Source organism: Eschrichtius robustus, chromosome 3, assembly GCF_028021215.1.
Source record: "Eschrichtius robustus isolate mEscRob2 chromosome 3, mEscRob2.pri, whole genome shotgun sequence".
NCBI lineage: Eukaryota > Metazoa > Chordata > Mammalia > Artiodactyla > Eschrichtiidae > Eschrichtius > Eschrichtius robustus.
The window spans coordinates 25,080,839-25,093,978 of record NC_090826.1 but is presented as its reverse complement, the minus strand read 5'-3'; the positions used below and the strand labels follow the sequence as shown (position 1 = coordinate 25,093,978).

The 13,140-nt window shown below is 53.2% G+C and overlaps 1 protein-coding gene across 3 annotated transcripts; it reads left to right on the top strand.

Annotated features, from left to right (window-relative positions):
• The first annotated feature begins 4,639 nt into the window (after positions 1–4,639).
• Positions 4,640–12,993, top strand: FABP3 (fatty acid binding protein 3). 3 transcript variants are annotated; one of them, XM_068539358.1, is made up of 6 exons: positions 4,767–4,805; positions 5,232–5,317; positions 5,540–5,629; positions 8,903–9,075; positions 11,032–11,133; positions 12,677–12,993. In XM_068539358.1, exons 3-6 carry the CDS (start codon positions 5,557–5,559, stop codon positions 12,728–12,730), a joined length of 402 nt encoding a protein of 133 aa, XP_068395459.1. In that variant the 5' UTR covers positions 4,767–4,805; positions 5,232–5,317; positions 5,540–5,556; the 3' UTR covers positions 12,731–12,993. The 3 variants fall into 3 exon arrangements, with proteins under 3 accessions (XP_068395461.1, XP_068395460.1, XP_068395459.1); XM_068539360.1 differs by lacking the exons at positions 4,767–4,805; positions 5,232–5,317 and adding an exon at positions 4,640–4,658; XM_068539359.1 differs by lacking the exon at positions 5,232–5,317 and having other exon boundaries at positions 4,740–4,805.
• Positions 12,994–13,140: the final 147 nt, after the last annotated feature.

Here is a 13,140-nt window from a genome sequence, read left to right as displayed (position 1 = left end):
GATACTTTGGCAGGAAGAAAGTTGAGAGCAGTAGACAAGGGCAGGGGTGGGGGAGGGTACTTTTCAAACAGAGAGAACACTGATGAGGACAAGTGGCTTTCTTTGCTCGAGAGAGACTATTTGTCCCCTCTACAAATCCATGCCCAGCCCTGCACCAGGCCCTGTGGGCACAGCGGGGAGCCCTCACAGGGTTTCTGGTGTAATAGGAAGACAGACTCTGAAACTAATGGACCCCCTGAAAGCAGGATAAGTGCTATGACAGGGAGAGTCAGGGCTTCCTGTTGGAAGGGAGAGTTAAGCTTGAAAGCTGAAAAGTGAACAGGAGTTAATTAAAAGAGTAGGGCCGGGGAAGGAAGAATATTCTAGGCAGACAGCAAGCGGGAAACACGGCACCCCTTCAAGGCACAAAAAGGGTAGAGTGGCTGCAGCGTAGAGAGCTTGGAGAGGCAGGTGGGAGCCAGAGCACGGGGGCCGTGAGGCTGTGACGAAAGGGGTGTGGGTCTTGCGCTGAGGGCCAGGGGCAGCCAGGGAAGTAGGCTGAGAAGAGAGACAATTAACCTTTGTGCTGCATTCCCAAATTTACCCTGCTTCTTTATCTTCCCAGAGTCCTTGGGAGGTCGGCTGGGTGGGGACTGTGTGGTGTTTTTTGCAGATGGAGAAATGGAGCCCCTGAGAGATCATGATTTGCCTGAGGTCACACAGCTAGGAGGTAAGTAACGGGGGCAGGACTGGAACCCAAGTGAGTCTCACTCCAGAGCCCCTAAAGCTGGGGAGGTAGATAGATTCACTCACTCACTCACTCATTCATTCGTACATTCAATATGCTCATTCACTCCTTCAGTATTCAGTAGTCATTCATTCATGCCTACTATCTGCCAGGCACTCTTCCTGGAGCAGTCTTTCAGTAATAAATTAGTCTAACAAAACAGATGAGACAAGGCTAAAGAGTTTGGGCTTGATTCCGTCAGCAACAGGGCTCACGGCCGGTTTCTGGGAAGGAGGGGTGACTGCCCTTCACTAGGAGCTGCCCTCACCCACCCCACCCCACACGCCTCCCCGCAAGGAGAGCCACCGTTCTCCTTCCAGGGAGCACTCTGCCACAGGCAGCCGTTTCGCAGAAGCAAATGGGTGTTGAGTAAGCCTCTATCTTTTGCCATCATTTGTTCTCTCAGACCCACAGTAACTAGAACTCTGGGGGAACGAGGAAGCGATTTCCTAGTGACAGAAAGAACACTCCATTCCACCCACTGTGGCTGCAATCCCCGCACACTGTGAGCTCAGGGGGCGCAGGGCTGCGTCTCTCCTGTTCTCTCAGTGGGTCCCCACTGAGCCCAGCACAGTGCTGGGCATAGGAATGCTCAATTTATTTGAAGAGGAAGGGAGAGATGAGGAAACTTCTCTGTAGCACCTGAAGGCACTCAGTGACGTCAGTGAGGAGGAGATATATTTGGATCCTCTTCTATTGGTTCAGGGTCTCAAAGGGCCTTGGCTCATTCTTGGGCACTGCTGGGTCAACTGCCCTGGGGAGGGGACCCAGAAGGGAGAAGGGGGTCACCATTCATTGAGTGTTAGTGTGTGTTAGGCTTTCCATATGTTATCTCTTTCAATCCTCATGACAATTCGGAGAAATAGATGGCCTACCTCCATTTGGAAGGAAAGGAGACTCAGAAGGGGGAAGGCACTTGCTCTGGGTCTCTAGTTAGTAAGTGGCAGGCTTGGGATTGATTGATTGATTGATTTTTGGCTGTGTCGGGTCTCAGTTACGGCATGCAGGATCTTCGTTGAGGCACGCGGGCTCTTCACTGTGGCGCGCAGGCTTCTCTCTAGTTGTGGCGCGTGAGCTCCAGAGCGTGCGGGCTCTCTAGTTGCTGGGCGTGGGCTTAGTTGCCCCACCGCATGTGGGATCCTAGTTCCCCAGCCAGGGATGGAACCTGCGTCCCCTGCATTGGAAGGTGGATTCTTAACCACTGGCCACCAGGGAAGTCTGGCTTGGGATTTAGAACCAGGCCTCTTTCCGAAGATACTGCTTCTGAATAGAACATGCACCAAGGGAGGGGGGAGGGTGTGGAGAGAAGGGCTGTCTAAGACTTGATTCCATGGCACGCAGAGACAGAGAGCCCCACCACCATAACTAACCAAAGAGAAAAACTCCCAGTTGCAGGTATTGGGAGTGGGGTGAGGGTGGTCAGCATCCATAGGTTTAGGCCCTGAAGGGGTAAAGGGAGGTTTCCAAGTCCCTGGGTCAGCGGACCTCCAAGCTCAGTTTCTTTGGCCTCTACCTCTCATACCTTCCCTGCTCCAGCAGCACATCTCCTAGTGGAGGCGTCCAGATGGCAGGGAGGTCCAGGGAACAGCTGAAGATGCTGAGTAGGCCTCCCTCTCCCTGCCTCCCCATGGCCCCACAGATCATCCGGTGCTGCCAGCCCATCTCATTGGCTCTCTCCTGGTTACTCGTCTCTCCTCTTCTCTATCTTTCCAGCCTGTGGTTGCCGTGGAAACATAGTACAGTGACATCACTATAGGGTGAGGGCTGGGGTGATACTGCTCTTGGCAGGGACTGGTCTTGCTGCTTGCTAGATGTTAAATCCACATCTGGATCTACCAAGGGCAAAAAAGGGGGGCAGGAAAAGGGACAGGGCTCATATTCCTTCCCCTTGCCCCTCTTTCCCCAAATGTAGTGAGCATAAAAGGGCAGGGAGGGTGCAGGTAATCAGAGGGATGAGGGAAAGGTTGCAAATACCTAGAAGGGATAAGGATAAAAGTCACGTGGAAAGGAGATAGGGTGCAGCTAGGCGTCAACTTTGGTGAGCCAGGTCTGAGCGTGGTGGGGAGATGGGGTTAGGGCAGCGAGAATAGTGGGTCTGGGGTTTGTCTAGAGTTCCTCAAAGCACCATGCTGCTCAACTTAGGCAGAGCCCAAGAGAGGAAGCAAAAGGACTTTCTGGCAGTGTCCCCCTCAGCCCACCCTGAAGATCTCTATAGCCCCTTCCTCACAGCCACAGCAGTTTCTAATCCTGTCTTAGAAATAAGAAAGCTGATTAGAGAAGCAAAGCAATCTGCCTTGGGTGGCACAGCAGGTGAGGGGCAGAGCTAATACCAGGTCTTAGGGGTCCTGCACTATCCATGGAGATAATAACAGCAGCAGCAGCAAGCAAACATTTATTCCATCTACCTTGCTCAGCACTTAAAAAAAAACTTTTTTAAATTTATTTATTGTATTTATTTTGGGCTGCATTGGGTCTTCATTGCTGCGCGCGGGCTTTCTCTAGTTGCGGTGAGCAGGGGCTACTCTCTTTGTCACAGTGCACGGGCTTCTCATTGCGATGGCTTCTCTTGTTGCAGAGCATGGGCTCTAGGTGCAGGGGCTTCAGTAGTTGTAGCATGCGGACTCAGTAGTTGTGGCTTGCAGGCTCTAGAGCGCAGGCTCAGCAGTGTGGCGCACGGGCTTAGTTGCCCCGCCGCATGTGGGATCTTCCTGGACCATGGCTCAAACATTGTGTCTCCTGCATTGGCAGGCGGATTCTTAACCACTGTACAGCATTTTAAATGCATTATCTCATTTGATCTCCCAACACCTCTATACGGTAAATGCTGTCATTTCCTCCATTTTCGAGATGAAACTGAGACTCAGAGTGGCTTAAGTGAACTGCCCACAGCCACGGCTCGTAATCGGAACTGGAACCCACATCTATCTGCCAGCAGCTGTTAGCCCAGCCCCAGCTCTCCAGCACTGCTTTATAAAGACCATGTAGGGAGAGAGCTCTGGTCCCTGGCTCTCCAGCCACTCAGTGTTTGAGAGAGGAGGAGGCCCTGTGTCTAAAGGTTGTGCCCTTGAGTTAGAAACTATCCCATCCTCCTCCTCCCCCTGTACCTGCTCCGGCAGTGAGGTCACTAGGGCTCCATGCCCAGCCCTGAGGCCTGTCCTGCAGCTTTGGCAGAAATAATCCACCTTGGTCTTCTGGCAAGTGGACCTGTCCAAAAGAACCAAGACCTTGGGGGAGAGAGGGCTCTTCCTCCCTGGCCTTCTTCCCAGAAAGTTAGGGGAAGGGAGCAGATGTTCTCTACTTCCACATGGAGAAACAGAGGTACAGGGAGGCAGCCCACCACTCTGTATTGATACATATGTGGCAGAGCTGGCGGGCCCCTCCTGGGCCCCTCTGTGAGGACCTCTGCGGGCCCGAGTTCAGCTGGGCACCACTCGCTTATGTTTTGTGTCTTCCTTCGGGAGCGTGTGTCTTGTTCGTGGTTGTCTCTCCAGAGCCTAGCCCAGGGCCTGGCACAAAGTAGGTGCTTCAATAACTGCTGGATTAAGAAATGAATGGGTTCCTCTAAGCTTCAAGTATGCTCATCTGTGAAAAGGATAATAATAACACCTACTTCAGGGACTTTGTTTTAAAAGTTCAATAAGACAATGCACTGAAAGCCCTCAGCATGCAATAAACAGCAATACAAGGTGGATCTTAATTGTTATTAAAAGTGCTTTGGAAACTGTAGTGTCAAACAAGGTAGGTGACTGCCGGTCTCTGAAAGTGCCGGCTGCCTGCCAGTGTGCAGAGGTCAGAGAAGGGCGGCAGGTGGGGGCCGCAGCAGGCAGGCAGAACGGGGAGCTGTCCTTGAGCCTGGAAGAGCTGGCTGGAAGGACAGAATTTCTGAAGGCGGGTGAGGAGGGAACGGCCGACTGGAGCAAAAGCTCCGAGCTGTGCGTAGAGGTCAGAAAAGCCTGGTGCACTGGCACGGTGGAGGGGTAGTTGGACCGCAGGGCGGAAAGGCTCGCGCAGGAGACATTCCGCAGGCAGGGGCGAGCACGTAAGGAGCAGGCGCGTGGCGACGGGAAGGGTCACGCTTTTGCCCGGAGCAGGCGGAGGGCACTCGCTGCCCCCGGTGACTCTCCCCTCCACCGGGCAGTGGGGAGTGGCGGCAGAGCGCAGGGTCTGGGGCCGGCTAGACCAGGCTCGCCATATGGACTCCAACTCACTCCTTATTTCCTGCGACCTTGTCAGTCCCCCTCTGAGCCCTGGACCCCTCACCTGTAAAATGAAGACCGAGATGCTTGCGCCGCGAAGAGTCGGCCAGAGCTTTCCCGGCGTGGGCATCAGCCCAAAAGTTTCCTTTCTCCTCTAGACTCTCATCTCTGTTCTGACCTCAAGCTCGGGGAGGGACCAGGGGAGGGAAGATGTCCCTGGCGTGCGCCCCAGCTCACGGGCACCGTGCCCTCAACTCGTTTCTTTTTAGATTCCGAAGAGCGCCTTGAGGCCAGGGAAGGGAGTAGGTCCTACTAGCCCGGGGCAGGGACTCGGACCCCCAGGACCCGCGCTGACGTAGGCGAGCCGGGAGCCACCGGGTGCCCCTTCCCCCTCCCCCCGGCGGGTTGGGGGATGGGCGGCCAGCCCCAGGCTAGCTAGCGCCAGCCTGGGGCTTCCTATTTCGGGAGCGGGGTGTGGGCCACGCTCCGTCACGTGATGCAAGGGCCTTTTAAAGCGGCAGCGCGGGCTGGGAGTCGCAGGTCCCGTTGCACGCGTGCTCTGTCGTCTCTTTCTCAGCCTAGCCCAGCCTCACCATGGTGGACGCCTTCGTGGGCACCTGGAAGTTAGCGGACAGCAAGAATTTCGATGACTACATGAGGTCAATCGGTGAGGGCCGCTCGGGATGCTGGGCTGGGGATGGGCTGGCCGCGTGCCGGGTCGGAGCAGCGCTCCAGCTGTGGCTACTACCCTGCACGCCTGCTGCATCCCTCCTGGTAAAAGTTGGGGAACCCGGGGATGCGGAGAAGGTGGCAGCCTGCGCTAGGGCATGCGAGGCCTGTTGGGAGGGGTCTCTCCCAGTTCCGCGCCCGCCACACGGCACGGGGCATGCGGGATCTTGGTTCCCCGACCAGGGATGGAACCCCTGCCGCCTGCAGTGGAAGCGCAGAGTCCTAACCACTGGACCGCCAGGGAATTCCGGGGAGGGGGCTTTCATGTTCTGAACTTGGCAAGAGGGATTCCCAGGCAAGGAGGCTCAAGGAGGCAGCCGTGTCGGTCGATGTGGGGGCAGGGAGGCGCTTTCGGGGAAGAAAGGCTTCTGATCTGGAGGTAGGGGGCAGGTTTGGATAAAACGGGAGGGGAGGGAGGAAAAGAAGAGGAGCATGGGTGGTTTAGGAACTGGAGACTGAACAGTGAAAGGGAGCAGATTGATGGGAAGTGTCCTATGGCCTAAAGTAGGGAATCCCCAGGAGAAAGAAGATGGAAGGGGGAACAGCCCTGAACAGGGTATGAGGAGCTGAGACAGGGGCCTGCACAGTTAGCAACAACCCCTGCCCCTTTACGTTGGGTTAGTTAGGGTAAAGGATTGTCGCTGGAGGGTGCCCTCTTTCTCACCAACCAGCCTAGTGGTAGGGTAGGGCAAGAGGCCCCATCACCAGCTGCAACCCAAGGATAACTGCTCATTGGGGAGGTGTCTGGTGGAGGGGTACAGCTAAGGGGCCTGGAGCAAAGCCAAGACCTGGTAAAGGCAGGGAGGGTCTTTGGTCTAGGAGGCTGGGACGGGGGAGAATGAAGATTCAAAGAATCCTGCAGAGGAGGACTTTGGAGGTCCCTGTGCCTTGGTTCAACAGATGAAGAAGCCAAGACCCAGACAGAGTAGAAACTTGTCAAATCAATTCCACAGCAGAGCTGATATGAAAACCTAGATTTCTAGATAGGCAACCCAGAGCAGTTCCCATTATGGACCCCGGGGGTGGGAGTGGTAAGAACTGCTTAACTAAGCATTGACCTCAGCCCTTCCCCTTCTAATATGGGCTAGACAAAGAGGGTGATATCCTTTCTCTGGAATCCCCAGCTATGAGATTATCCTAGTCTCCCAGGCTAGGATAGGGAAAACTAGAATGTTGTTCATGATTGAGCTAGGTTCCATGCCTTCCTCCCAGGGAAGGGGGGCTGGATTACCCAAAGAAGGGGTGGGGGGTCCACTCCAGGCACCTCCCACCTGTTCCTGACCCCTGAAATAGGGACCACAAGTGTTGGCTTTTAAGGCCAAAGTGCTCAACTGCCTCTACTCTATGCTGAGCATTATGCCCAATGATTCCAGGAAGGTAGTAATTCTTGGAGAAGTAGGGGACCCTGGGCAGCTGTCGGGGAAGGTGGAATGCCCAGAGCTAGTTCCTCTCCCAAGTGTCTCCCAGCAGACATTAGAACTGAAGACCTGGGTCCCTGAAGTGAGTCGTGCCATCCTTACCACCCTTGCTCCCTTATTTTGCCCCAACCTGGGTTAGGGGGCTGAGAATCCAACTAGCCTGCTTGTTGTACACATGGAAAAAATGAGATACCCATGGGGGGGAAAAGACCTTCCTTAGCTCTCAGTAAATAGCTTCAGCTTCGTTTCTAAGTAGAACCCATCTCTTCGTGAGACTCCTAATTCTGTAACTTTCTCTTAGCTGAGTCTCTCACCCACTCCACAATGCCTTCCTTCCTCAAACGCTCCACACCTCTGGGTAGGTCCTAAGTAAACAGAGCTCCTTGTGCAGTGACAAGGCCCTGCTCTGTGCTGGGGAGTGGGATTGACCTGACTCACTCTGATAACAGGGGGCAAGACCAAGTCCCTCAGTAGCCAGGCAGGGTGGGCCAGCAGCAGCACAGCTGCCTGTGCCCCTCTTGTTTTAAACCAAGAGTTCTCAGAGGACAAAGAGGCCTAGCCTAGTTAGTACCAGTTATCTCAGGCACACTTGGTGGCCGTAGGGCACAGATGAAGTACATGCTGGGAGGCAGGACGGCCCAGGAGGAAGAGTGAACAGTTTTAGAGCCTAAATTCAAATCTAGGTCAACCACTTACCCTTTGACTTTGGGCAAAAGTCACTTCACTCTCCAAGCCTTATTTGTAAATTGGGGATAATAAAACCCACCATTCAGGGCTGTAATAAACATTAAGTAAAACAACCCATATAGCCAGGCACATCTGGAGACTTTCCACCCACAACCTCACCTCAGCCTCTGCCCTTGGAGGACAGCTCAGCAGAGGCTGCTGGGAGCAGAGGGGGAGGTTGGAGGCAAAAGGACAGATCTCAGGAAAGCCACAACCTGCAGGGCTCTTTCTTCCACACTCTCTTGCAGCACTCAGGGAAGCCATGCTTGGGTCAGGAGGGGAGTTCCCACAGAGCCTTAGACCAGGAGACCTGGATTGGAGTCCTGACTGCCTACCACTTTAGGCCTCTCCTAAATCTGCACACATAGACAAACACTCCCTTTTGCCTACCTCCTAGATCATGGTTAAGAGGCTTTGAAAATGTCTTTGTTACCATACGTGGGGGACAAGAGCACCAGTGCATCTCAGGGTAAAAACTTTCAAAGGTGGAAAATTCTTGTCCATAGGCTCTGGAAGGCAAAGTCCACATTTACTTCTTTCTCCCTCAGCCTGTGCCTTGAAAGCTGCTCAGGTGCCCTGGAAGGGAGCCTTGCGCTCCAGCCTTTATAGATGAGCAGTACAGTGAGCTGTGCAGTTGAACATTCTGGATTTGAATTCCAGATTTTTGACCCTGGGCTTCAACTCATTCTCAGTTTTTGCATCTGTAAAATAGAGATAATAGCATCAATCCTTCGGGGAGACTGGAAGGACTGAATGAGATTACACGTGTAGTTTTTACCATACAGAAAGCACTTAATAGTAGCTTATTCTAATCTCAGCTCTGCCACTGACTTGCTGTGAGACATGCCTGTCCATTAAGTTTCTCATCTGTCTAATGGGATCAGTAATGTCTCTTCACCACACAGAGCTAACGGGAAGACAATTAACAAACAGCCATGCAAAGTCTTTGAAAGTTCTCTCCCCTCTTTTCCCCCTTCCCCACATCCAGGCCTAAGAGTTGGTCATTGAGCTCCTTGTACCCTGCCTCTCGCTCCAGCTCATACTCATACCCTTCCCTCTGCCCTCAGGTGTGGGTTTTGCTAACAGGCAGGTGGCCAACATGACCAAGCCTACCACAATCATCGAAGTGAACGGGGACACAATCACCATAAAAACACAAAGCACCTTTAAGAACACGGAGATCAGCTTCAAGCTAGGAGTGGAGTTCGATGAGACAACAGCAGATGACAGGAAGGTCAAGGTGAGTCGAGGAAGGGTCCATGGGGAATGGAAGGCCCTGAAGGGGAATAGAGTGGCGCCCTATTATTGCACCTTGAGGGGTAGGCTATCATGGGGGATTGAAGTGGCAAATGAGGTCCATAACGCCTGTGCAGTGCTGGGATGTCCCAAGTGCTAAATGCATGTTAGTCCTATCTTGTTCTCCTCCCTCCCATCTTGGGAAGCATCTACCTGTTGCCTCTGGGAGTGGGCAGCACAGAGCCAGGATAGTCTGACCTCACTGTCTATGCCAGCTCCAGCTGGGTGACCTTGTGCATGGCATGCAACAGCTCTGGCTTTCTTTCCCCTTCCATAGATGGGGGGAGTTATGTGGACATGGCTGTGACCTCAGGTGCTTTAGGAACAATGCCCAGAAGTCAAGGTCCTCCACTGAAAGGTCATCCTGGCCTTCAGGAGCCAAGGAGACAGCTGGGGACAAGAGGTTGAGGCCTACTCAGATGCTTCCTCTTCTCCAGCCTCCACCTCCAGGGCTTGGCCAGTGACCCTGAGAAACCATTTCCAATGCTGCCAGCCTACAGCCAGGAAAAGCTGGATGGAGCTTTTGTCTGGATATTCTGGATGGAGCGTTGTCCTTGGTGTGTTTGTAGTGTCTTCTCACCAAGCCTTAGCCCCTCTCCTTCTGGGGAGGGAGAGTACATCTGCCCCCAGTCTCAGGACTTGGCACCCGGTGGTGGCTGTCTTGGCAGCTTGCCTCAGGCCTCCCAGCCACTGAGCCAGGCATGGAAGAGAGAGAACTAAGGGGTTTTGCCTTCAACAGGGTGTACCTATAGCAGTACCTTTCCACCAGACCTTTCCATTCAGCTCCTCAGCTGTTTCTTCTTCCTCACAGCTGCTCCCAAGGATAGGAGAGGGTCTAATCTCCTCCCTGTGGAGGAAGCTGGAGCCCAGCCCAGGATCATACAGGAAGCTGGCAGCAGAGATGGGATGGTACCCAAAGATGGCAGCCTACCTTGGAGAGAGGTGCCTGCCCTACCACATGCCTTTACCTCCTTGAACTAGCCTACCTTCTTGAAGGACAAGAATCCCAGTTAAACACAACAGTAGTTCTCTGGGATGCCTAGGCTAAACATAACCTGCTCTGAATGGACAAAAAGCTAGGGGAATGAGAATGAGGAGGAAGGTGGTGGTAAGGGTGCACACCCACCGACCCACTGGCCCCAAGCACATACACACAGCCTTTGCAGACTCTTCTGCTGAACCCTGGTCAGTCAGGGTACCCTAGCCTGGCTTAGAGCCCCCAAATTTCTAAAGAGAGACCTGGGAGAGTTGCCAAATGAGAGCCAGCTGATGCAGGCTGGCAGCACCCAGAAGATTAAGTGGACATTTGACCAGGACTGTGGAACACTCCAAGGGCCCGCAGTCCCAGGACCTGGCAGTTGCTGCCCACTTGTCAGCCAAAGGGGGTCACTTGATATGGACCAAGAGGAGTAGGAATACGGGGCAGGGTCCAATTTTCCAATACCTCCCGTCCCCAAGGGTCTTTTAGACATTATGTGTGATCACCACTTGGCCGGAGAGTCTCAGGATTACTCCTCCTCACCAGTCTTTCCCAGGGATTAGGCTGGTACCCCCCTCTGTATCTTAGTGGGACTGGGCTGTGGGCATCACCTAGAGTATGGGATAAGTGCCCATCCTGAAGGCTGGTGGCACTTCTCAGAGCCAGGCTGTTCCTCTCCACTGTACTGTCTGCCTCTCCCTACTCGCCCAACAGCTGAAGGCCCCTCCCCCGGCCAAGCAGCAGTGGTGAACTAGACATCCTATGGGGCTAGGTTGGAGGTGGGCTGCCTGATCTCTGATCCTAGCACCGTCAGTAGTTTGGGTTAGAGGCTGGGTCCTTTGTGGCCCCAGTGACCAGACCCCTTCCTGCCCCTCAATCCTAGCTCAGATCTCAGCTCAGGCCTCTACCCTCTTTCCACAGTCCGTTGTGACGCTGGATGGAGGCAAACTCGTCCACACGCAGAAGTGGAACGGACAAGAGACAACACTTGTGCGGGAAGTAGTTGCTGGGAAACTCATCCTGGTAAGATGGGTAACTCTGGAGCCTCACCCAATTGGTTTCTACTGCCCCTTCAGCCAAGCCTATTGTGAAAAGCCAAGGTCATCAGTGGGACCAATGGAAGCTGGAACAATGGAGGGTGGAGGCAGGCCTGGGTGGTATTAGGTAGGAATTTTCTATGTAGTGGCTTTGGACTTGCACAAGCCTCGGTTTAAATCGCAGCTTATAGGGTGCATGACTTTGGACAAGTCACCTTCTCCAAGTCCAACTGTAAAGTGGGTGTTAATAACACCAACCTTGTAGGGCTGCTGGGAGGTCTGAAGGACACAGTGGATGTAGAGCACAAAGCATCACTGGTGTGGGACCACTACAGTAGGCACACTCCATGGCCTTAGTTTCATCCTCTGCATTGCCGCATTGCCTTGCCCCAGGGAGAGGTAGAAAGCATGGCCAAATCTGATTCCAGGCCCATAGGAGAGGCTCCCATCTCCCAAGCCTTTGGGCAGGGACAGGCTGGTGATGGGTGGGGCCCCAACTGACAGCACAGTCATTTCTACTTCATTCCAGGCTCACCTCCTCTCAGAGCTTTCCATGCCTGGCCTACTACAAGTACCTAAGGCCTGGGTTGGAAATGACAAACAAGCTGGCAGATCTGTCTGTTTAGGGACAAACTTGGGGACTTCGCTTGAAGAATGTAGCCTTGACTGAACACCCCCAGGGGTGGAGACAGCAGCCACCCGTGATCTCTGCCTCCTTACTCTGTAGGGCCTCAGGTTTTCGCCTCAGCATCTTCACTGCAGACCTTCTTGGGTCAGTGTAACCTGCTCACTGCATTCTTGCACTTACACGGGGCAGGGGGCCCTGCAGAGTTAATAATGAGTTACCTAGCTCTGGTGGGAATGTGATATACAGTACCAAATACTCACTGGGCAATTGAGCTATGGTGAAACCATGGGCCTGGCTCTGTGATACCAGGCAGGATGTTGGGGGTTCAGGCCTCTGGCCCTGGCACTACCCTAAGTTAGGGAAAGAATGGAGAGTTGGTGGCCTAGTAAAGTCCTTTCCCAAGAGCCTCTGGACATTTTTATTCACCTGTTTGTCTACTATGTGCCAGGCACCATCTTAGGCACTAAAGATGAAGGGAGAGGAGCGGTACAAGGGAAAGAGAAACACTCTGGGATCTTGACCAAGTTACTTCCTCCCTGAAAGCTCATTTCCCCAAATCTCTACAGGAGGAATTACAATGCCTAACTTAAAGACTTGGGGGAACTCCCTGGTGGTGCAGTGGTTAGGACTTGGTACTTTCACTGCTGTGGCCCGGGTTCAATCCCTGGTTGGGGAACTAAGATCCCGCAAACCGTGTGACATGGCAAAAAAAAAAAAAAAAGAAGACTTGGTGTAAGCATTAGGAAAAAATACATGTAAAGTACCTGGCACATGGTAGGTAGGCAGTAAATGAAAATTTTTAGCATGAAGGTAGAGGGCTCTCCCCATCAGAGTGGAGAGTATTCCCAATACCTTCTGTGTCCACACCCCTGCCCTAACCTGACTCTGTCTTTTCTTCCAGACACTCACCCACTGCAGTGCAGTTTGCACTCGCACTTATGAGAAAGGGGCATGACCTGCCCACTCCCTCAACAACTGCTCCTCTGCCAGTTGGCTACTCCTGGACTCAGCACCAGATTGACTCATTTTTTTCCTCTGGCATTTTGTATAAATCCACCTTGATTGGGGAAATTCTCCTGGGGTCAGGTGGCACCAGCCTGGATCCAGTTCTGTTCTCATTGTGTATGTTTGTTTTTTTAACTGCACCCAAAGGGTGCTCTGAGGTCAATAAAGCAGCACCTAGGCCACCCAGTTGCCTTTTTGCTTTTGGTGACATGATTCTGGGAGTCTCAGTTTCTGTGTGTGTCAGAGAGTAGGCAGAAATGACTGCCACTCAGGAAGAACCACTGGATGAGAGACTGAAATGGACAGTCTCAGGGACAGTGATAGCTGATCACCTTACACGTACAAAAAATAAAACAGCTG

Coding starts and splice junctions, on each gene's coding strand:
- FABP3 (XM_068539360.1), top strand. CDS start 5,557: ATGGTGGACGCCTTCGTGGGCACCTGGAAGTTAGCGGACAGCAAGAAT. Junction 5,630..8,902: donor TGACTACATGAGGTCAATCG/GTGAGGGCCGCT, acceptor CTCTGCCCTCAG/GTGTGGGTTTTGCTAACAGG. Junction 11,134..12,676: donor TTGCTGGGAAACTCATCCTG/GTAAGATGGGTA, acceptor CTTTTCTTCCAG/ACACTCACCCACTGCAGTGC.